Source organism: Folsomia candida, unplaced genomic scaffold (genome assembly GCF_002217175.1).
Source record: "Folsomia candida strain VU population unplaced genomic scaffold, ASM221717v1 Fcan01_Sc058, whole genome shotgun sequence".
Taxonomy (NCBI): Eukaryota; Metazoa; Arthropoda; class Collembola; order Entomobryomorpha; family Isotomidae; genus Folsomia; species Folsomia candida.
This window is the reverse complement of record NW_019091250.1, coordinates 171,506-197,298: the sequence shown is the minus strand read 5'-3', so window position 1 is coordinate 197,298 and position 25,793 is coordinate 171,506. Positions and strand designations below refer to the sequence as shown.

Here is a 25,793-nt window from a genome sequence, read left to right as displayed (position 1 = left end):
AATGCTTGCATTATTTCTTGTCAAAACACAAAATACAGTGTGGGTATTCACGTCACTCGAAATCGTTAATTCGCGCCACATCTTCGCAGCCTTTTAGGTGCGTGCGAAACGACTTATTTTGCATGAAAATATATAAACTGAATATGAGAGCAGACCTGAAAATTTCACTTGACTACGAGTTTGCGAGAAATAGTTCACGGCGATAATAGATTCCATTTTGCTTCGCATATTTCGTAAAATAATTAAGGAATCTGATTGGTTCTCCATAGCAACTCTTCGCAAACATTGCAAACTTGCGGGGATGTTGGGAAGCGATGTTACGACATGATGTTGTAGCTGTTGTAGCTGTAGTTGTTGTTGATGATGATGTAGCGATGTTGACGTGAATACCCATAGTATTTTTTTTTTTAATTTGTAAATCCAAAATACATTCTAGGCGTATGGATTTACTAGACCTGGCCTAATAACTAAAAAAGTCAAATTAGAAAATAAACTATTCCGATTATGTACATCACAGAAAGCATTAATTAGTGTAATTTATATCTTTGAAAAGTAATGCAATTATTTTGGTTGCTCCGTTCACGTGATAAATTCAAGAGTGGGCACATATTGAAAGCGTCAACCTTCCCGATTTTCTTCAACCAGTTAAAAATTAATTCAGGATTTATAAAGAAGTATAAAAATTGAAAAATTTAATCAGACTCCTAAAGCTCAAAACGGAATTTGATTATCTTTTTTTGTTGAAAAATTAGAGAACAAAATTCAAAGGGTATGGAGAAATTCGTTTGCCCCTGGTTCCAAAAAGTGTTTTTTTTTAATAGGAATAAGCTCATGATCACTTCATTCCTCGAGAGATGCACCGGACAAAAATGGGTCGTATTGTAGACATATCTGAGGATCGGCGAAATTCAAAATATAGAATTTCGCTGGTCGACTTGTCTATTAGGGGACCAAACACATCAAAGCCAGGACAATAGGCTTGAAAGCATACGAATCTAAAACGGCACCAAAATCCAATCAAAGTCAAAAACATTGAGCCAAAAAAAATTGCCGAGGCATTGTTGAAAAGTGTAAAAAGTTGATTTCTTCGAGAAAAAAACGCTCCCAACGCACGTAAATGTCGATCAATTGAATGGCTTTGGGTATTAATTGAGACATAATTACATGACATGTGTGGGTATGAGATGCCCGGTTGCCGTCATAGATGTAGAAAAAGTGACTGGCGAAGCGCTCATGAGAGGCAAAGCCTTCGCTCCACTGGCCGGCAAGGTGTGCTTGTACCACTTAAAGGTTGGTAAACATAACATTGTCAATATAAATAAAATTATTAGAGCGTGTGGTCGGTTTATATTCTCCAAAAACAAATACGAATCAATTACGGATAATATAAATGTTGATTTGGAATGGTTAACTGCGGAAAACATTGTGCAAAGCGAGTTGTGCAAAATGTCACACAAAATGTTAAATGGAATAGGTCCAACTTATTTCCATAAGTATTTATCAGACAGTAATGTTAACTATAGAAGTACACGAAATATAGCGTATTATGAACCAAGTATTATGATAAACAACAACATTGGTAAAAGATCATTTAAGTATAGAGCGTCTGTAGCATGGTTAAATCTCCCCGAATATATAAAAGATAAGTGTAAGAACATGAGTGTACCAATGTTTAAGAATGCTGTTAAGAAATGTCTGTTACACGACCAAAATACCAGAAGAATGTATGAATTGTTTGAGATAATTGATGTATATGATCAGATATTCCCTGGGTATGAAAACTTTATCATGAATTTTTTCTTTTCTTTGTAATTTCCGTTTACTATTATAATGTATGACATGAATGTTTCCTTGAGGTGTAATGTCCCATTATTGGGGTGCCTCATTGTAATAAATCAAATCAAATCAAATCAATTGATGCAAAAGAGTCGTTAACAGACAGACAGACGGACAGACGGACGGACAAGAGGAATTCAATAGCTCCCATGCTACGCAGGGCGAGCTAATAATAAAAAGTTGTGGCCATTTATGACCCACTGATTTCCTTTAAGAAAAAAACTAAGCAAAATTCACGGAATTAAGCAGATTTTCACAATTAAAACTGGCAAACGTTCGGATCATTTTTTAGTAGATCGACGCGAAATTACGGACAAATAATAATGCATAAATACTTCATCCCCATACCGTTATCTATCCAAAACCAGCATTAGAATTACACATTGATTTGCAGTTCTCGCCAAATATTTGGAATGATTTTCGAAACATATTTTCGAAAAATCACGTCCTCGAGAATGAGATGACGTTATTTTACAATGCTTCTGTCGTGACAAAGTTTAAGTTACACTATATTATCTGTCAATTAAGATTGTATGGAAGGAAATTGAGATGCGACAGAGCGTAAGGTTCTCTACAGACAAGAATTTTTGAGAAGTTTATTTACATGAAAACTTGGTGGTTCTTAATACATAGGGCTAAACTAGATGTGCTAATATGTTTATTCGGTGTTAAAATGTTTTACTTAAAATGGTATGAGCCATTCGGTAACTGAATGTAGAAATCTTAAAGCTAAAAAGGCCCATTTATTTGGGTAATATGTATTTTTTTGGCTGAGCCCCCCCCCCAGGACCCAATCCTGGCTACGCCGCTGACTGAAAGTATGTTTTTTCCAAGCGGGGCGGTATTAATGGTGTCTGGGGTAATCTGAGTGTCATCAAGACACCATTCCTCCCGTTTTGATCTATACATTTCAACCGCACGAGGATAGTTCCCTTCAGTTAATTCTATTTCCCTCATGCACTTTATATTTTCCCAGATTACGTCTATCAATATAGTTGTTAACGTGGGAAAACACATCTCAAAATCCTCTCCCCGTGAGACCACTACTACAACCAAATAGTGAAACATGGGCTGCCCAAATTTGCTCAATGCGAGGTGTTTAAACTCCGATTTATTTATGACAACAGTGATCAATGCGTTAGTACTAGGTATCAAAGGTCTGTAGTTGATCACATGGTAGTACAGATGAGACATTGCGGCAATTTGTATCCAGCCACCGGCTTGAAATTCAAATAAGGCGCTGGAACTGTAACTTTTTGGGCTCAGAAAGATGAAACATAATCGACAGGGGGAAAAACGAGACTTAAAAATGTCCATCCCAGGCAGCTCCGTTGATTCAGGAAAAAATAATGGCACGTTTGCATACTTTGGCATGAAGATAATAGTTGATACCAAGCCTAAGTCGGGGAAAGTCATGTGGCTGTCGTAATCCCAGGAATGGAATATTTGTAAGTCACAAGCACTTAAATTGGCCAGGAAATTCCGATAACTTGAGATTGTTTTGGGAGTTGCGGCATGACCCAATTGCGTGGTAGCATAAATGGTTAAGCATAAATAGTACAAGAATGTTGAATTGTTCGATTGCATTATATATTTCAGTCAATGTTCTTGAAAAAATTGTAACAATGTTCTGAAATATAAATTCTATTAGATACCTACAGAATATTTCTCACCAGGCAAGTGGTTCGACTTCCCTTAACGACTGCACTGTGTGTAAAGTATGATGTGGCAAACTCGAATAACTGTGCCTTGTACGGTAAGCAGAAGGTTTACGAAGCCTTTAAGTACTTCGGTTCGGATAAATTATGACACGATTAAGCTTATTCGGTGGTTTTTGACGAACTTGTACAAACTTACGAAGATAACTAATTGCCGTAATATAAATTTGTTTGTTATTTACTTTTATCCCATCCCGAGTCTTACGTGTGTTGGCTGACCATCCGTGTGTCCGTCCGCTCTGGCTTCCCGATAACTCGCAATAAATTAATCCGATCAATTTCAAATTTTGCACGCCCAAGATATGCAAAATAATTACTAGACTTCGAAGATCAGCTTACTCGATCAAGTGGGACTCACACACAGGTGGACGGGACTGCGGTTCTCTGCATGAACATTTCTTTTAAAGTTGACACAGGGTTAGATAATTGCTTCCAATGGCAGACTACTAAGTGAACCAGCATAAATTTGCTTCACGTGGGATCTTAATTGAAGACCCAGACAGAATTTTTCTTAAATCGTTCAACCAAGCAATATTTGCCATGAAGGTCGGCAATGACGTCTAGCAAATAATGAAATTGAACAAATACAACTTGAGAGATCCCATGGTGCTATAAAACAGTGATTTAACAGTATATATAGTCGAACAATTTATGCACAAGTCAAAATACTGGGTTGAGTTCCACAAAGCTCTCATAAGTTCCTTGTATAAATTTATTTAGTTTCATGATTGTAAAGCCTGTGGTACATACATAAGTTGAAAACCTTATGTGTTTACAAAACTACTATGCAACCACAACTAATTTCTCTAAAGGCTCGACAAAATATGGCGATTTTAACTAATTTTTTTTCTTATATGCACATTCAGGACTGCGTTCCTTAGTAAGTAATGCAGTCAAGTCAAAAACGCATCAAAAAGTAATCCAGTCAAGTCCAAAAACTCATTTCGTCAGCTTCTGGCTTTAATTCGTTTTGGACTTGACTGTTTTACTTAATAAGCCGGCGATATATAAATTCAATTATGTAGTTTCAAAGTATTGCAACCCCCAGATCAACAAAAAAATTCATTTCTATAGCCTCATATTGAGGCTATAGAATTGAGACCTTTAATATTCAGCTGTCTTGGAAACAATTTCTTGGATTTACCAAGGGGAAAGATGGTTGACAATAATACTTTTTCTTTACTTTGCTAATACTTCAGCAGCTTCAAGTAATACTTGTACAATCTTCAATACACGATTAATTGATAATACTTATTTTTGTTTGTAATATTACGAGCTATGCTACACTAAAGTTTTTTAAAGTTAAAAAACGGCTTCCCAAAATACAATCTGTCCGATAGAAAAGTAAAAGAGTGTAGACAAACAAACGACTTTACATACGTGGACAACGCCCATAAAAATAATGAAAAAACCAAATTCTTAAAGTGCTGACTTTTCTGTAAATAATCACCTATGCTGACCAGGTATACTATTAACATGGGTGGAGAGTCCAGGGTACCCACCATGTTTTTTAGAATCTACTAGGACCCTAGATGAAGGATCCATTCATATTTCCGTGTAAAACTCATATTTGACGCCATGGCGTGGCGCCAAACTTCAAAATCTGCGTTTTCGACCAATTTCAAACCTCTATAACTTTTGCAATTTCCGTGGGATTTTCAAAATTTTATGCTTAAAATGATCACAAAGGTCAAAATTTTAAGAAAAAAAGGAAACATTAAAAAATTTTATTTTTCGAGATATTTTGACGATCTTGTCGACGAATCCAATGCCTAAAAAAATCTCAAAATTTTCGAAAAAATTGTAACAATTAATTTTTTCAAAATTTCATAGAATTCGAAAGTTCGACTCATGGCCATGATTTTGGTCAAAAATTTTGAAAATCCCTTCAGGATTTCAAAATTTAAGGCGGTTTTAAAATTAAAAACATTCAAATCTTGCGAATGTGGCGCCACGCCACGGCGCCAAATATGAGTTTTACACGGAAATATGAATGGATCCTTCATCTAGGGTCCTAGTAGATTCCAAAAATCATAGTGGGTACCCTGGACTCTCCACCCATGCTAATAGTGTCCCATGTGAGATAAAATTAAACATTTATGTATTTAATAAATTCATGTTCTACTCAATATATAATAACTAATATTATCAGTGTACACACATAATCCAGCCCAGGACATGAAGCCAACAAGGGAATTCGCGGAAAAAATAGAAGCTTTAAATTTTTATCTCCGCCAAACCTGCGCATTGGAAGATACCGTAAATACTCTATTTATAGCCCTATTCTAATTATAGCCGGGTCCCCAATTATAGCCGGGTCTCTAATTATGGCCCTGCTTGTCCGTTGTCTATATTCCTAGCCTTTCCAGGAAAAATGCTGTACATTTGTTTAATCAAGGAATAAAGTTAAACTTATTAAAAGTACTAACTTAATTTTTAAGAAAAATCCCTGTAGTCGAGACAAAATTACTACTAAAATTACTACTACGATTTAGATTTCAAGTGCACTGTTTACTCATAGCATATTTTCTTAAATCAAATAACTTTAATTACGGCAACACGAATTGTACATGATTTTTTAAGTCTCAAATTTAGGCGATACAAAATTTAGCCGGGTCTCTAATTATAGCCGGTCTCTAATTAAAGCCGGGTCTGTGACCCCCAGATTTGGATTTTAGCCCCGGCTATAAATAGAGTATTTACGGTAGTTGCATTTACAAATTACATACTATTTAAATTTGTGATCGATTTAGACTGGTTTCGTCCAAACCTGCTGAAAAATTGGACTGGAAATGGGTTTTAAGGTTTGACTTGGGATGTGGTTAGGAAGTAAATGTGCTAGGGTTAAGTGGAACAAAGGGATATATGTAGTCCCGGAGTAGACTAGCTTTTCTCAGAAGAAGGGTATTTTTACGAAAGATCAAGCTTTCAACTGATAGGTAATCATGTACTTTTCCATTCTAGACTTGTTTATTTTTAGACCGTGCGTAGAGAAGGGCGTGCAAAGTAATAAAAAAGGAGGCAAATGCATCTTCATAAAATTTATTTTTTGAATAAATATTTAAACTGTGGACAATTTTCAGATTCTCACAATTTGCAAGAAATTGATAACTTTTCGCACCAGTTTTTTAATATTTGTATTCAGCATTAAAGTTCAGATCTATTGTATACAACTTATCCATACCCTATATACATAAAAACATACTTTGATCAAAAATTAATTTTTGCGAAGGTGTTTTACGTTAATTAATGTAAAAACACGTACACAAAAAAATAATAGCTCATAAATTTTAACGAAACTTCTGACCAACATGGGTTAACTAATCAATCCTGGTTTGGGCTAAGCAAAGCTGTGCTGATAGGTTGTAAGATAATCAATCATGTCGCTTTAAACGAATTTATTAAAGCAAAATTTGGAAGTAGGAAAAAAATTAGCGAGCGCCGCAGGCGCTAGCGGCTTGGGGCGCATCAATAAGTTTGCCCACCCTCGAGTCTGGGTTAGTTTAGGCACTGTATGCAAGTAACCTACTTCGGGTGCGGGATCACCCTTTGAAGTTGTGCTTCCTCATTCTAAGAGGGAATTTATAAACATGATTCATTATTATAAATTTTGTCATTAAAAATATTATCTTTCAAACTGTCCACAATTCAGCAATATTAGCAAATACCGCTATTACAACGGGACAACCACTTAACATAAATAACGTTATAAGTGCACCATCCAATCCGAGCGGGATATCTTTACGTGCAGGTGCCTTCACTTTTGAATTATATATGTAAATTTATCTCATTTGTTTCTCGTAATCGAGCCGTGCCTGAATTCCACTTTCTACTATGGACTGAAAATATTTAGGAATACGAGACTCCCCTTCACCCTCAAAACTCCATCCAAATGGTGCTAACCTCAAAGTATCTTTACTCTTATAAAAATCAACCTGAGTGAATTTCTTAGTTAAATATTCAATCTCAGCAGCACTATCAGAGGCTTCGATTACTAAGACTGATTTCTCACATTTTGAAATTTCCTCTTGTGTCGATAACATAATTTGAGATAATAGGTCTTCCGTTGGTGCGAAAAAAGCTGATAAATAATGACCTCTTGGGGTCATGATGTGTTTAGGATCTCCAAGAAGGAGGATAGTTACAATTTCTACGGATACATGAGAGCTATCATAGTTAGCGAAAAGAAGTGACGTCCACGTCTGGTCCAACAATTCTAAAAACATATAACCATTATTATTGGATACCGCAGAAAATATTTTGAAACACGGAGTAGCTTTCAGCGGGAATGTCGCGTACATGCTAGTTTGACGAATTTGATTCTTTGCGTTGTTGAACCAAATCGATATGTTTTTTCGTTCCTCGTAATCCTTAAAGATTCTGGCATCCTCTTCATCACATAACAAATCCTGAAATTTTTCAGGAATCTTGGACTTGGGCAAAGGAGAGTTTAGATATGAGATCATCAATCCATTGTAGCAATTTGTTAGTACCACCGACATTAGGATCCAGCCACCTAGCACTAGGCGAAAGAACGTTTTATGCTCTGTTATACGCGGTATGTGCCCGGCTTCTTCAAAAATATTCGCTAAAACGAACAACCATGGTGAGAAGCTGTTACCAAAAGAAACTTCGTAATATTTCTGATATAGGTGAACGGTAACCACGAGGATGACGATGGTTCCCATCAATGAGCCCCACACTACGGATTGGAAGGGGATTACGTAAAATCGAAACGAAACGAATGATTCCGAGTGACAGGTTAAAAACTGATACCCATCAAATTTGAGTGGCACACTATTTCTATACCTGCTACGAGTTAACTTAATTCTCCCCAGAGTCAGAGTCGATATTCGGGGCTTATAAATCCCAGAATTAGTCGGACTTGGAAAAAAATGTAGACTTGCGTTGGCTTTACTAAAAATGATCTGAAGTAAGTGTTGATATATTGACAACTTTCCTGTTCGATTAAATGGGTTGGAAATCAACGGCGCGGCTACGACATGAAACGCTTTTGTTCTGTACCCAATGTCCATATTTTTGAAGTTTTTTAAAATCCACAAGGTAGGAATGGAGTTCAAGTTATTGAAAGTGTGTAATATATTTTTATCAAGTGCTGCGCACTTCATCGTTAAATACGTGAACGTCATAATTCCAATTGGTTGAACACAAATGATACGAGAGGTATTCCCGCTCGAATATAAAACGCCCAACTTGTCAAAGCTTGTCGAACTAATTTCAAAGTAAGCTCTCCTTCTTGGATAGATATAAAAGTTTTCAAGTTCTGACTTTCCAATAGTTGATATAAGGATTTTACTTACATTGTCATGTTGATAGTGAAATTTAGAATAATATTTGTGCCCGTAGACATAGTCAGACAACCACAGCGACCAAGAACCCATTTTCGTAAAGCTTTGGTTATCCCATTTGAAACTTGTGTCGGTTTCTAGATTCATTTCAGTTTTCTTGAAAATCTTGCAGACTCAGCTTGCATTTCGAATCTGGAATTCGTGAAATTTGTCGTACAAGTGGACCCCTGTAAATTCCTGGTCGTAGTGAAAGTCTTCCCTTAATATTAACTATGGTGACTGGATGAACAGGTGGTCCGAAATCTATACGGTCTATCTTATCGTAAACAATCTCTGTTTCGCAGTTACTAAAACCCTCCATAAATTCTGAAATATTGACATTTTCGTTCCTATTTAAATTCCCTAATGCTGCCGTGTTTGCAGGAAGGATCATCAGAATCAAAATACAATTATATGTTGAATCCTGCATTATGTTTCTGTATGTCGGTATCCTATTTTTAACAGGGTTAAGTCTTGTCCACCAAGAGCAGCACTACCAAAAAAGAATTAAATCCTTGTTTACATTACAAGGGGAGATGTTGGCTGGAATGTACTATGAGAGTTTAAAGCCTTTTCATTTAATAAGTATAGTTTACATTTCGTGTCTACACGAAAGTCTGTCTGTGCAGATGTACATTTGTCCTTTAAATAATTTTATATTGTACCGGTATCTACGTAGATATGTATGCATGTTAGTATTGTTGCGTGACTTATAAAAATAATAAACCGTTGCAAACGAAATGTAACAATAAGCTGAAACCAAGCCAGAGACCTCTCTACACGGTCACGGGGTCATCGTACGTCGAAATCATGTCTATTTCTGAAATCCCCGTCACAAAATATGTCTAGAACGATCGTAACGACAAAATTCGGCATTTATGAACATTGGCGTCGTCGTCATGGCGCCGTGACCTTGCGACCCACAAAGCCCATCTTCAAAGTAATCCGTACTTTTAAAATTAGAAGCACGATGCCGAAAACCGCATGTCGAAATTTAAATCCATTCTCAAGTTATCGTGGACAGACAAACGGACGGACAGACAAGACATCCATTATAGGGCTTCGCCCTATAGCACGCAGAAGGGCAGCACACTGAATTCAATGTATGTACATATGTGTGAACATTTAAATGCTAGTGGATATAATGATTCATGCCTGTTAAATTTTTGATACGTGTTGTGGAATGCTTTCTTGAACATGTAAGACAATCAGCCAATACATACGTATTTATTTGTGTAGATACCAAGTCCAGCAATTAATATAAGAGGCATGCAAATAGGAAGGCAAATTACTTGCAATATTTGTTATTCACAAGTATTTAATTTATACATTTTATTCTTCTCCAAGCCATTCAAGTCCGGTACCTTTCAATTGTTTCTGGTCGACCGTACCCGTGTAGTTCACATCAGCTGTTTTGGAAATGCTTTATAAAATTGAACTCTATAATATTGAATGAATTGAATATGGATTGAATAAATATTGAATCAAAATATTGAACTCTAAATTACTTTCATGGCCAATGGTGAGATATTGCCAAATTATATGTAAAAATACATAGCTTGCAGAAAATACGATACATGCGTCATTTGCTCTTTTGCATTTATATGAATTTATCTCGCGGAATTCCTAGTGGGTTCTAAATCCTAGGAACCATAGCTCGCAATGGAGCATGATGCACTGGACTGTGGACCACTAAAAAATTGGTCCATCGATGGACCAATGTTTTGCGAGCTATGCTAATAACTATAAATTCTAATCAGGTAGGTAAGCCCTGTTGAAGGCCGGTTTGATTTTGACCAATTTTGTTTCGCTTTGTGCACTATTTGGCGTTGTTTCTATGTATGCTTCTTATGAAACATATAGAAGATACTGGATGAAGCTTAAATGAATCATATTTTTCAGAATTTTTTTTATTTAAAAAATTTAAAAACTTTTAGAATTGTAAGAATATTGTGAAGTTGTTTGTATTGCGAAGTTTGTAAAATTTTATCAAATTCGAAGTCGTGCAAATACTTATTTTTGAAATGAAATTCTGACGACATTGAGGTGGAAGTCAGTTTTTCTCAACCCCTTTTTGCAAAATCGGCCTACGTCTCAGAATTTTCCAGGTGTTGTATCATCAATACAAATCCTTTAATATCATCTACTGGAAAAAGATCAAAAAAAAAAATTTCCAAAATTGACTAATGCAGAATTAATTATTTTTCGAAATTTAAAAAATTCTTGCAACTTGAAATATCCAGTCCTCCTAATTATTAATGCACTTCTGCCGTATTTAAAAGTTGTTTCGTAGGGTGTGAAATACGGGAATACGTGGCCAAAATTTTCAAATTTCAAAATTTCAAAAATTTTGTGAATATTTTCGACCAGCTATGCTATAACTTTTTGCCCTCACTTATGTTTATCTAGACCTTGAGAAATTCTGATGTGGTATTTAAGTAGTGAACACCACAGAAAAAATTATGTCAAACACAAGTGGGGGCAAAAAGTTATAGTCAACTTTGCAACATGTGTTTTAACATACAAACTTATGGAGTAGAATGTTTCCGGAGGTGCATCATCACCGCCAGTGAAGCTGGGCAGAGTGGTAGAGAGAGGCAACATCTCCACACTTATGACACTTGCTCGATCGAAGGTTTTGACTTTGAATGAGTCGTGGGATATCTTTCAGTAAAGTTAAAATTTTCCGACAAAATTTCCAACAAGATTTTCCCTATTTCTCAATTGTGTGACGACGGAAATGCCTCACTAAGCCGTGAAAGGTGAAGAATTTATTCCTGCAGAAGTAACAACCGTGGTCCTTCACCGCTCCGTGCATTCGTCCCACGTGCACGGCCAGATTTCCCTTGCTCCATGTTCTGTAGTCGCATTGGCCACAAGAAAAACGCGGCTCCTTGTCCCAAGAGTGTTTGGTCTCGCGGTGAGTTTGCAAGCCGGAGTAAGTCGCCAATGTTTTATGACACAAATTGCACGGATACTTGCGAACTTCATGAAAATTGTGGATGTGGTTTTGCAGCCCCAGTTTGCTCAAGAATGTCCTTGGACAAATCTCGCAAGATAACCTTGATCGGGACGACTTATCCTGATGGGTTCGCTATTAGAAAATCAAATATATATATATATGCATATATATATATATATGTATATATATAGCGGTCATATTTTGTCTAACAAGGGAGACTTCTGAGGTACCTGTCGTGTCTAGAGCACATGTTTTTAAAAATCTATTAGCACCCCAGATGATGAAGGACCCATTTATATTTAAGCGCAAAACGTATACTTGGCGCCGAGTGGTGGCGCCCAACTCAATAAATGTGCATTTTCGACATAAAGTATCGAAAGTTGAACACTTTGACATGATTTTTGTCAAAAAGTTTGATAGTGTGTCCTGCATTTCAAAAGTTATGGCAGTCTTAAAATAACATTCAAATTTGGCGAATATGAATGGTGCCACGTTCCGGCGCCAAATATAAGTTTTGTACGGAAATATGAATGGATCCTTCATCCATTCACCTCGGAAATTTTCCTTGTAAAGCCCTCTTCACACTAATCGTAAGACTATCATGACATCAGTGGCATGCAGTCAAATCAGTAGTATGAAATACAAACCGGCATGTCCAAAGATTCTGTACATCGTTTTCCATGATGTCCGTGCTGCACTTTTTCCAATTGGAAAAATGAATTGACAGAGCTGCAGTAGAAAAAAGGAGTGCTCTGATTAGCTCTGATCAGTCTCAGCTTTCACTCCCTGCGAACTTGAAATTTTTCACCTGATTTTTTGCCAAGTCGAATTCGTCAAAACTGCCAAATGTAAATATCCAGTCAGATTTTCCGCTTTTCTGAGCAGCTTTTAGTCTCGCAGAAACTTCTCATTTAGAGGTGTCAGAAAATTAAGCCGTGTGAACAGTTTCCAACTTTTCTGTCATTGACACCCATGCCACTATTTTCGTGTTGCATCCAAGCCTTTGTGTGAAGAGGGCTTAAGTAGTATAGGCCAAGCGGCACCACTGACATGCCGCGGTAAGGAGAGAAGAACTCAAGAGCGGTAAAAACCGGTATGAGGTTTACGACTGATATTTAAATAAAAAACAACCTCACCTCATGCCGCCTCAAAGTTGCACATTGCCGAAACCTACTCCCACATATTTCGCACGGGTAGGCTCGCTCCCTTGTGTGAGTCGCAATGTGCCGGTTAAGATCTCCGCGGGTTTTAAACTCCTTGCCACACAGGGTACAATAGAGTCGGATGGGATTTGCGGCATGTTCCTCCCTAAAGTGCCGCGCCACTTGATCCTCGTCCAAATACGTTTTATCACAGCCGGTGAAGTTACACGGAGTCGAAGTCTTTCCACAGAGCTGTGAACGTTCCTCACGTGTCGGCGTAGATGGGCTAAAATTCCGAATTGGCGGGAACAAATGGTGCATGTTTTCTTAGGTCGATTGCTGTGCAAGTTGTAGACGTGTTGTCGGAGGCAGGCGGGAGTTTTAAAAGTTTTCACGCAAATCTGTTAAAATGAACAAATATGGATTGCACTCTCGACGAATAAAATCTGCACATATACATAGATTTTATATTTGGTTCTGCCTTACCTCACAAGTTAAATTAGAGTGTGAAAGGATATGCTTCTCTAGATATCCCTTCGTTTTGTAAATTTTCAAGCAGGTAGGACACTTCAACTCTTGCACAGAGCAGGTTTCCATTTCGTATTATGAATTTTTACTATGAAGCTGTTAGAAATTATATATAGAAGAACAAAAGTCGTTAAAGATAAGTAGCGCTAAAATTTCCTGTCGGAGAAAAAATCTTATGGATAAATTAATGCTGGGGAATTTAAGTAATTGAGATTTTCTTATCTGTTCTTGGTTATTAATTTTGCACGTAAGATGTACATAAATATGTGCTTTTAATATTAAAAAAATATTATTACTACTTGATGAATTCTAAAAAACGTTAAGTTGTGTGAAAAAATTGACTGTTCCTTAAACTGTTCCTTAAACCTTAAACTGGATTTATGTTGGGAGAAAATCTTGAGTTTGTATCGATTTGGGGTGAACATGAAATTATTTCGGGCCTTGTGTCCTTTTAAATAGGGTAGACGAAATTTTTGCCTATTTCTGGAAGGAAGGGTATGTTGCACATGGTCAACGTTCCAAGTTGAGGGCGAGGACGAGTGGTAAATGTTGAAAGGGTTGATGAATCCGTTGTAAAAATATATTTAAATTATATTTAAAAACCTTTTACTAGGGATGAATCGAATTTTTGCGTTTCTGGTTCTTATAGGGCATAGTTTTGGCTAGAATTTTATTTGGGTACATTATTTTCCAAAATTGTTTACTGGTAACCTTTTTTTAAAGAGTAACTTTCTAGAAATGAAAGACCCTTCACCGCTGCTAGCTCGTTTAGAATAGCATCACAGACCAGTGGGCTTGTAACAGCGACTATACTTATTTATGCGTACATATGTTAGCTAATAATGGTTATGGATAGATTATTTCCCAAAATTACCATTATTAAGGGGTGAAAACCCCTTTATGGGAATGTCTTGTCTGCCTGTCCGTCCGTCTATCCGTCCGTCTGTCCGTCTGCCGTATCCACGATAACTTTAGAACGGATGCGAATATCGAGATGCGGCTTTCGCCAGAGTATTTCTAATTTTTGAAGTATGGATGAGTTCGAAGATGGGCATTGTATGTATTAAGGTCACGGCGCCACGGTCATGACGCCGGGTCGAATAGGTGTCGAATTTTGTTTCCACTGTTTTAGACGTATTTTGGGGCGGGAATTTCAAAAATCGACATCATTTCGACGTGCCATGACCGTGTGACCGTGTTGACGACGCCATGTCGACAAACTGAATTATGTCATGTGGGGTGTGTATCGAAAGGTATAGTCGTGTGCGTTCAAAGTACGCGTGAGTTATGTCGAAACGGGGCTAAATGAGACGTGAGGTAATGTGAGACAATTGAGGAAAATGACGGGAAAGTATTGAAAGACGATGTGGATGTGCCACAAGGACATTTACATGTGTTTTCACCCCTTTGCTACATTTCGTTTGCAACGGTTTATTAGCTCACCCTGCGTAGCAGAGGAGCTATTGAATTCCTCTTGTCCGTCCGTCTGTCTGTCCGTCTGTCTGTCCGTCTGTCTGTGTGTCTGTGTGTTAACGAGTTTTTTGCATCAATTGATGCATATTAATAAGGAACACTGTGGCATGATTGATATCGAACAATCTGGAAGTCAAAATGGTGCAAAACAATTGAGTGAATAGATGCAAAATGCACTAAAAGTGCAGAAGAACCGGAACAAATTACTATATTTTAGACGTCAAGTTTGTTGAGATTATATGTCAAATTAAAGGATTCATTTTAATCGTTTAGTTTTCACCATTAGTGCAAAATTATATCATAATTATGTATATCTTTTGTCCGACTATCCTGCATCATTAATGGAAAACTATACCAAAATTGTGTATCTATTTTATCCGCTTATCCTGCACCATTGTTGCAAAATTATACCAAAATCATTATTACGTAGTTAAATTTATGCATTTTCACGTGAAATTTTATTATGTACGTATGTGTTACAAATGTTATTTCTGATATTATGTAAATTGCTTAAAAAATCTCATATTTCCGATTTATACGAGACACTGTTACAATTCGTATATAAAAAAAGCCTAAACGACCAGCGTTGTACAAAAATTATCCCTCACTGAAAAACGTAGAAAAAATTACGTAGGAAAAAAAACTCCAGAAATCGTAGAAAAAAAAATCGTAAAAGGAAATTATGGGTAAAAGGCGGTACTACAAATAGTACACTGCCTCCAGCTTCCCTCCTGGAGGAAGTGTACCTAACATTGAGGCGACATTCCCTCGTTGCGCGGCGAGAGAAACTCTTTGGCGGAGGAAGTTGACCGCATTCGGTTGGCCAGTCGCGGAGGCGATTCTCTGGCCAATTTGCTCGATGAGGGCCAGCCCGTCCTGCCCCCAAACACCTGTCGTTTCCATGGCAACCGGCACAAAAATGTACCGGTCCATGAGGAACGCATATTTCTTCTTCTTGGCGTCCTCCGCCTTGCTGGCTGCAGCGCCCTGATGCCGCACGGTATCTGGGAGGTGGCTGGGGGCGAAAGTGTCGGCGCAGGTAAAATCCCACACGAGGGACCTTCCCCTCGCCCAAGGCACAAGCGTCATCCCGTCAGGACGCTTGCCGTCCGTGGTGGAGCACCCCGCTGGCTCCCTGATGCAGGTTACCTCCGCTGATCGGAGGGCCCTTGCGATAACATCGTTGGCGGCCTCGTGGCGGGACCAACGACCGGCGCTCCGGCGACAAGAAAGGCCGTGTAGGCCGCGGGAAGAGACCTGAGCTCCGCATGGGCACTTGTGTGGCTGACAGATGTCACAGCCGAGGCGGAGGGCGACGGAGACACGGAAGGTCTCGTTGAGTAGGAGGGTACCGAGGTGAGGAGAGGGGAGAGCGTTGAGCCAGACTCCCGCGTATTTGTTTCGGAGGGATCGTAGTCGGGCAATATCCTCCGGGATCACTGCCATGTCGGAGAGTTGGGACAGGGTTTTGTCCAGAATAGGGCGCTCCCACGCAGCTTGGACTCCTCTGACGGTTTCAGGTGGGAGGTCCGTCAGTCCGAGATCCGTCCAACGTTGCACCCCCTCTGCCATGGCGATGTCGGTGTCATGGAGGTGGCCGGGAAGAAGACGTTCTACGTGGGGCAGAACGCTGTGGGCGGACGCGAGAAAACACGGTATCGCCACATCCACAGCGTGCCTTCCTTCACCGGCAGGGACGACTGCATCCAAGCCGCCTCCGAGAGAGTACAATTGAGGATCCCTTCGAGTGCGTCCTTAAGAGTGGCGTCGTAATGGACGAGCGTCCATTTTTCTCCACGATGGGGCGCAGCGGAGAAAATAGATGAGCCTCGGGATGGAGATTGACGCGCGCAAGAGAAAAAAGGCCGAGTGCGCCGAGAGACCGAGGAGCCGTTGGGAGAAGGTGGCCAATTGCTGAGTCTTCGTGGCCAGGACCACTCCCAGCGCCTCATTAGTAAGTGGGGAGCCCAGCAACATCGCAGATTCGGGGGACATCAACTGGATCCCGGGGGCCACTTGCTGGAATTTGAGGAGGATATCGATGGCGTCCTCCCGCTCCGCCCCCAGGATCCCCACTTCGCATTTCTCGTGGTTGAGGTGCAGCCCAACCTCACCACTCAACCTAGCAACGGTTGCTAGGGCCTCCAAAACCTTGTCCGGTGAGTCGCCCATGGCCCCATCGTCGAGGTACCACAAATTTAGCTCCGTTTCAATTGCTTCGACGATGGGGTGGACCACGAGGGAAAATAGGGCGGGGCCCAAAGGGTCCCCTTGCTGGCACCCGAGTAACGAGGGGATGGGGATCGTCCCGTAAAAAAGCGACGAGGGGCTGGCGTAGCACTGCGCCACGAAGGGATAAATGGACGGGAACAAGTCGCGGACAACGTTGAGGAGCGTATCCCTCCTAATTTCGTTGAAAGCGTTCCTGAAGTCAATTTTCAGGAACGCCTTTGGAGAGGTGTGGGCGTGGTTGTAGTAGATGCGGGCAGCGTGGGCGCCGATCTCCGCCCCGCCTTTGATACCTACTCCAAGTTGATGGGGAGAAAAATGTTGGATTAGTTGGGGGGTTATTCTCCCCACGACGATCTTAGCGGCCAAGCGCCGCCACGTATTCCATACGGCGATGGGTCGGATCCCACCCGACTTTTTCTTGAGGGCCGTGAGGGACGCTCCGAAAAAGAAAGGGCAAAAGGTAGATGGGACTCCGCCACCGAGAATGGAGACACTAAATTTTCCATGGAGCCCAGTACTTTGGTACATTTTAGAAATATAAGCTCCCCGAGGGCGGTAAACATGAGGAGAAATATGGCCCCAAAGCCGATCAAAATTAATGCCCAAATCGGTTCCTTGTCAGCTATCGGATTAAGCCCGTAATCTTCTTGTTCATCCTGGGACGGAATCTGTTCCTCGTAATAACATAACTGGATGGACTTTGGATAAAATGGAATCGTCAAGGGAATATCGAAGGAATGGTTTCTTAGTTCTTGTACGACGTAGAAGCCGTGTTCTGCTCCACAGTTGGTCATCCCGTAGAGGAGGACGCAGTGTCCGTTGGTCCGAATGGATGGATTTTGTTGGTTGTCATCGTCCAGGGTGACGCAGCCGTAGGTGAGATTAAGGGTGGCTGAATGACCTGAGCAAGTGTAAACATATCCAGAGTTTCGCCGGGTCTCTGGACAGCCTATGCTTCACAATATATGGTAAAGCCACTCTCGAAATTAGTCTGGGGGTGATTTTTTTCTTATAGAAAATCGAAAAATTAGCCGTTTGAGTTCTTTCATATTTTTCGAAAAAGTGACCGTGTGACCTGTTAAAAAACATGGCAAATTTACTATTTTACATGACTGTATACGTAAAATAGCTAAACTTCAATGTTTTTTAACAGGTCACACGGTCACTTTTTCGAAAAATATGAAAGAACTCAAGCGTCTTATTTTTCGATTTTCTATAAGAAAAAAATCACCCCCAGACTAATTTCAAGAGTAGCTTTAGCATATATTTTGAAGCATAGGCTGTGAAGAAACCCGGCGAAGAAACCCGGCGAAGCCCTGCTCTTAGGAATTTGCCGCAATAATACGTCAAATATAAATTATGTAGCTTCGATTGGGTAACAACATAGTTTCCATGTGTTGTTAAAGCATTTCCCAAGCTCCAACTTTTGAAAAATTTGATCTTGGTTTCTTAACCGAGCTTTAACGTGCCGTACAGTTATGCACTATTTAAGATATTTAAAACACTTACTGCAATTCCCGTGATGGTCATACAGCGTTACTTCCAAAAGGATGTGTCGGTAACGGTTTATTAAGTAGCGCAGGCTACTTTATTCGATCGGTTAGTTAGTCTGTCTGTCCGTCTGTCTGTCAACACTAAAACTCGAGAACGGTTTGTCACAGCGACCTGAAATTTTTAACACATGTTCTACACGCGTAGGGGGTAACACTCTATTAAGGGGGAGTGGCCACTTTGTCGATATCATGTCGAAAAGCGTCGCCACGCCCTAATTTTTGCATTTTTTGGGCGATTTGCATCAAATTTGGACAAAACATGTTTTTCCGTGTTGTCGACATGTCGCAATATGGCGACTAAGGTTTCGACACTTTTTTTCGCCACATTCTGTCGCCACGCTCTAATTTCTGCATTTTGCGATCGATATGCATGCAATTTAGGCAAACCATGTTTTTCGGGGTTGTCGACATGTCGCAGTACAGAGCATGTGGTCAATTACAGATAATTAATTTGTTTTTAATTAATTCGTTGTTAGGCATTATTAAAATTTGAATCGGTGAATTATTTGTTTTATTTTGTGAAGCATTCTAAGCATTTTTGCGCTACATACATATGTATCGTGCTTTGCCGCACTTTATTTTACATAATTATTAAATTACCCCTGAATTTTTCTTCGTCATAAAGCGTGACATGGACGGCTTCTTTCCTGTCACCGTTCCAATTTCGCGCGTCACATTGATCAAAGCAGGGTCCCGCGGAGCCAATTTGTAAGCCTTCCTTGATTAATTCTTCTCCAATCCAACGATACGTGTGGACCCAATAGTGCGGGAAACCAGCTAAAGTAACCCGAATGAACCATCCGGTGCAATCCGTGGCAACCGGATAAATATTAACACAATCCAGGGCTTTCATCCGAAATTAACTTTGCCCAGCATAAGACGGCGAAACATTAATGATGATAAAATGTAACCAGGCGTGTCACGATGATGGGTTAACAACTTGATCAATGCCTGTTCAAAATTTCATCCATCCATTCAAAATTTGAAAAAACGCATATTCTAAATAGTTAATTATTCATATAATATGAATCATATTCATATTGATTATTCGTATTACTAAATTCCTATGCCCTGTTTTGGATCTGGTAAGCTAATTAAATAATTTTGAATGAGCCACAATAGCCAATGTCTAATATCTAAATTTTTATTAACCATGTACTTAATTATACATATTGCTATGCATATCGATACAATTTTATAATTTTAAATTTGTCCAGTTCATAAATTTGTCAACCAGTTTATTTCATTCAAATTTTGCAACACCATTTTTCTTCACAATAACCCAAAGAAGGCATACACAAACCCAAGGAATACAAATGACGACCGAGTATCTGAAAGGGATAAAATTAATAAATTTGCTACACTATCAGAATTTCTTAAACAAGTTATCACAGCAGAAATAACTTACAAAGTCGACTAGCATGAGAAGCTCCTTTCTCAAGATCGCCGTGGTTTTTCATAGAAATTTTGTATTTTATGTCAAGCCCCTAAATAATATCGGCAAATTGATTAGGAATATTAATTGTTTGCAATTAATATTCCAATATTAATATTAGTACAAAGTACATACAAAGTTGTATGTACTTTGTCGGGTGGCCTGCAGAGTTGAGTCGGATATCCGTTATTTCGGATAATCCTTTCCGTTTTGATCGGATCGGATATTATCTTTAATCGATCCGAAAACCGGATCGGATATTTTTTGTTTTCAATCCAAAAAATGCATTGGCTCGGGTTTCTGAAATCGTGGATCCGACTCAGATTTGTCGCCTTATGCGAAGCCAGATACTCGAATTTCAAGTATTAGGTTGATCCTGAGTTGAATATCCGTCTTTTTTGTTAGTAGTTCATATTTTCTAGTAAAAACTTACAGTGCAGACTTGATGTAGCCCGAGTCAGGCCAAGTTGTTGTTATCACTCAATACGACTTTTTTGCATGAAATCTTATTGCATATCAAGAAATTTAAAAAATACTGATTTTTCCAATCTAAATTCATCTTATTCCATTAGTTGCAATTAGTAGCCTATATACCAAATTTCAGCTAGATATGAAAATTTTGAAAAGTCGGTACGGGTTGTCCGATAGAGTTCCTCCAGGCTAAAATTTTTCAGATTTTAATTAACATTCTTCAATTAGACAATTTGGAATTTTGGTGCCAGTCACCCTACCCACCCAAACCACCCCTACTGGTCAACTACTTGACCGATTTTGCTCATCTTCGAACTTCACTCCTCATTTAGCCCATACTACATGTGTACCAAATTTCAAGTCGAAAGGGTAAGTTTAACGACCGTAATCGATAGACGAACAGATAGACAGAAAGACAACATGACTGTTACATAAGCCCTCACTCGGGCTAAAAACCGATCGGATCGGGTATTTTGTAAATCCGAAAAACGGGTCGGATCGGATATTTTTGATGATCCGCAAAATGGATCGGATCGGATTTCTGAAAACACGACTCAGCTCTTGTGGCGGGACAGCTCGTAGTTGATTAGAGATATCCCATACCTTTGTACTGTTACAGTTTGCGATGCTCACATACCACGTGCGATCTTTTGAAGATGCAAACATCCTATGGTTTTTGCACAAAGTTGTGCTCGTGGTTTTGTCAAGCTCGCATCCTGACCAAGGAAATGCCACGGTTAGTGGAATAATTTGATTAAGTTCATCCCTTAGAAGCTTAACTTTGTCACGGCATGTCTATGAAAATAAATATATTAATTAATTCAGAAGTAAGAAATTGAATAAAACAATACTTGGAGATTCGACATGTCACTTACATCTGCCTTACTAAAAGGTCTCCAAAGGTTGGAAGGAATAAGGAGTAACGACATGTCACCAGAATTCTGTGTCGTGAAAATTTTAAATACTTATTAAGAAATTAACGTGACCACACCGTCGGCATAATTGATTTTACTGGAATTCGAGTTCGAGTACTCTGTCCAAAATTTACCCGAGTACTCGAACTCGGCTCGGTTTTAAAATTTAGGACTCGCTGCATCCCTAACATTTGGACTATATTCAATGCAACTCATCTACATACAAACAAATTTAATATGCAAGTTATATTTTGGAATTCGTTAGGCTTTGCGTGAAAAATTTGGTCGATCCAAATTAAACAAAGTGCGGCCAAGCACGATACATAAGTAGCGCAATAATGCTGAGAATGCTGAGAATGCTGAGAATTTATTTGCGCTATAAAGCTCAAATTAATCTAATTATCTGTAATTGACCACATGCTCTATACTGCGACATGTCGACAACCCCGAAAAACATGTTTTGCCTAAATTGCATGCATATCGATCGCAAAATGCAGAAATTAGAGCGTGGCGACAGAATGTGGCGAAAAAAAGTGTCGAAACCTTAGTCGCCATATTGCGACATGTCGACAACACGGAAAAACATGTTTTGTCCAAATTTGATGCAAATCGCCCAAAAAATGCCGAAATTAGGGCTTGGCGCCGTTTTTCGACATGATGTCGACAAATTGGCCACACCCCCTTAATAGGGTGTCACCCCCTACACGTGTAGAACATGTGTTAAAAATTTCAGGTCGCTGCGACAAACCGTTCTAGAGTTTTAGTGTTGACAGACAGACGGACAGACAGACTAACTAACCGATCGCATAAAGTACCTTGCGCTAATTAATTAAGCCTACAGGTAATTACCACACGGATCCCTGCACGTGGTACTATTTAGAACGCCGAAGTAGAGACTCCTTGTTAGCCAATTAGTGTGTTAAAGGTACATTAATATTTATTTATAAATATCTGTAGATAGGTAATTTCATCAGAATTAAAAATATACGTACCGCGCGTTCAAATTCAATCTCATACTCTAGCCTGGATCCGTTCGTCTTGAAAAGGTATGTGCAGAGTGAAGAAGAAGAAAAATTGGTAACAGGTGGATCGGCAAATTCATATTATGAAACACAAAGTTGCAAGAAATTGTGTGGGTGGAAATTAATTTTTATTTCTTCAAGCGTATAACTACATATAGTTTAGTTGGAGAAACTGGCATTAACTGAATCCTTCATCCTGATACAGAATTGATTTGATGTATATTTTCTATAGCGTTTTTATCATGAATGGGATGTATAATAAAAATAATAATCTATTCAATCAATGATTCTTAGGAGGATTATGTCCCATAGAATTGAATAGAATCTATGTATATACTCATTTGACTCACATAATATGAGTAATTTAAAGCATGCAACCTCCTTATTGAATTATATTAAAATATTTTAGGAAAAACATGTCTATTGTAAAAAATTATCGTGACATGCAAAACCTTAGAACGGGGTTTTAACAAAATCGTGTTCGTGCTAAATAAATGAGTGCGTGTATGCGTGTACAACTTACTAGTTAGAGATAAATTTTCCTTTTATTTGCAAATTTATGTACTGGTAAATAAATATGTTCGTGGTCACGAATATTGAATAATCACGGGACAAAAGTTATCATTCTTGTTGAAATGAATTAACTTTTTGGCAAAAAATGGGCTAGAAATTTATAATACAAATTTTAAATAGATTTTATTAAAGGGTTATTTTTAATGTTAAAGATTACAAAACCAACTCATCCTAAGTTATGCAAAATTCTAATAATATTTGTTTTTTTTACGGATTTGTTTGGGTGATTCGAGCCACGGGTGGTGAAAAAACTAAAATATATTAAACAAGCCACCACATCGTTTTAAAAAGAGGTATGTGCTTCCTTTGTTCTATTATAAAAAGAGCTAAATGATCTTTATGTCCAATTTAAAAAAGAAATCTAAAAGGTATGTATGTAAAAAGCAAAATTGTATTACAGCACTTTTTTGCTGTTTTGCGAACACAGCTTCAACATAGTCGTACTATCGATAATACAGTTCTAGTTTAGATTGAATTTCGATAAGATATGCTCCAAACTTTGCGGCATTCTGGGATACAGACTACAGAAAGTTTTATACTCCTCAATAAATAAATTAGACAAAACTAAATTAGGTAAGAGAAAAGGCAAGTTTATGTCCTGAAGTTTAGGACATGCACTTAATAGCCCGCAAATCAATTATTAATTGATACAATCAGGGTTTCCCCGGGTCTCTGGACAGCCTATGCTTCAAAATACATGCTAAAACCACTTTCGAAATTAGCCTCGTGGTGATTTTTCTAAAATTATTTTTAGAAAATCAAAAAATAAGGCATTTTCCTTCTTTCATAGTTTACAAAAAAGTGACCTGTTAAAAAACTTTAATTTTTTTTGTTTAACATGCATGTATGCATAGAATAGAAAAAGTGCAATGTTTTTTAACAGGTCATACGGTCACTTTTTAGAAAAAATATGAAACAACAAAAATGTCTTATTTTTCGATTTCCTATCAGGCAAAAATCATCACCAGGCTAATTTCAATAGTGGTTTTAGCATGTATTGTGAAGCAGAGCGCAGAGCGAAATAATCCAAAATTATCGGAAACAATTCCACAGGCACTTTTTTAATGAAATTTTTGCGTATTCCGAGCTGTTGGGGGCCCGGGCCAAACATATAAAGAGCCATACCAAATGTATCAAATGTACTGTGCACAGCCCCCGTTGCATGATTTCACCGAAATTCATTTAAAAATATGCCAAGGAATATCCCATTGGAAGGATCAATGTAGCTGCTACATTGTAGTCATGCTATGGTCATGCTACATTGTAGCATGACTATTTTTGAATTATATGCAACCACACCCCCTTCGATAATTTGGGAAGAAAATTGGGGAAAATGAGAAAGTTAATGCACACTCGACACGCTAATAATTAGACCCCAAGCTGCATTTGACATTTCAATTCCCCTATGAATACGAACATTTTGATGCATCAAAAGTTTCAAAATTCGAAAATTCGCGTTTTTTTTTAGCGACACATAAATCGTTAAAAAACTCATGGTCCCGGTCATTTCTCGGCTGACAACCTGATGCCAGGTTTTTCTACGTCAGAAGAGCTACATTTTCAGCTTCTGTTGTCCGCCGGGAAATGACCGGGACCATGAGATTTTTGCGGTCAAAGTTGCTGCGGGGACCATCTTATATAGCAAGTGCCGTAGCACACTTTTTGTCACTAATGCAGATTCAAATCGCCCCAAATTACAGATTCATATGAAAAAATCATGATAACAATAAAAGGCTATCATGTTTTTATAAGCCCAGAATTAATTTAATCCTGCATGTCAAAGTGCGACACATACGGCACTGACTTGACTTTATTTTATTTGCCCCACACTTTATTTTCACCCAAAATCCTTGCATGCCACGTGTCCATCAACGTGGCTTGCAATATGTTTTAGTTTACTAATATTTATTTTTTGCAGGTTGGGCTGGGAGGAGGAACAAGTGCCCTGGATGGAATGGACGAGCGCTGTCTCAGACCCTCCTGACTACGAGCCACCCTGAGTCGGTCACCACGCCGATTCTGGGGCAGGGGGCAGGACTGAGAAATGAGTAGTTCTCGTTCAGGTGGTCAGTCCGTGGGCCTTGAACCAAGTCCTCGCCCACTGTTAATATTACATACGCTGTGGTGGAGAGCGTAGGGTAATTGAGTTCATCACTGGTGGGGGGCTCTGCCGCACGGTGGGTGGCCCGGCGGACTGAGTCTGGTGGGGCTGCGACCCGCTGAGTTTCTCAGGAGTTGGTCGTGGTGGCGAACCACTGGGGGGTTCTTTTTGGGCCGGTCGTCGTGCGGTGGAGGATTCGCTACCTAGGATGGACCGAAAAGTGGGAGGTGTAGAAATATGCCACCAGAATTTGGCGGAGAATGTCCAAATCTCTTTCTGGTCCTGACTTAATTTATAGTCAGGACCGGAGGATTTTTAAGTCATGGGGGATTTATCTGTCTTAGGGGATTCAGCACATTAAGGCACGTGCCGTGTATGGGGAGACTGCAATAAGCCATAAGTGCTTACGCAGCTGATTGGTCCTGTCTAACAATGGCAGGATCGTCACCCCACCAATACATACATACATACGGCACTGTCGTAAA

The 25,793-nt window shown here is 39.0% G+C and overlaps 1 protein-coding gene across 2 annotated transcripts; it reads right to left on the bottom strand.

Moving 5' to 3' along the window:
- Positions 1-19,968: 19,968 nt before the first annotated feature.
- Positions 19,969-22,791, bottom strand: LOC118433567. 2 transcript variants are annotated; one of them, XM_035845570.1, is made up of 5 exons: positions 22,605-22,791; positions 21,574-21,639; positions 21,302-21,493; positions 20,201-20,279; positions 19,969-20,123 (listed from the first exon to the last, which is right to left on the bottom strand). In XM_035845570.1, the coding sequence occupies exons 2-5, from the start codon at positions 21,625-21,627 to the stop codon at positions 20,065-20,067; spliced, it is 384 nt and encodes a 127-aa protein (XP_035701463.1). In that variant the 5' UTR covers positions 21,628-21,639; positions 22,605-22,791; the 3' UTR covers positions 19,969-20,064. The 2 variants fall into 2 exon arrangements, with proteins under 2 accessions (XP_035701463.1, XP_035701464.1); XM_035845571.1 differs by lacking the exon at positions 22,605-22,791 and having other exon boundaries at positions 21,574-22,149.
- Between the last annotated feature and the right edge of the window lie 3,002 nt (positions 22,792-25,793).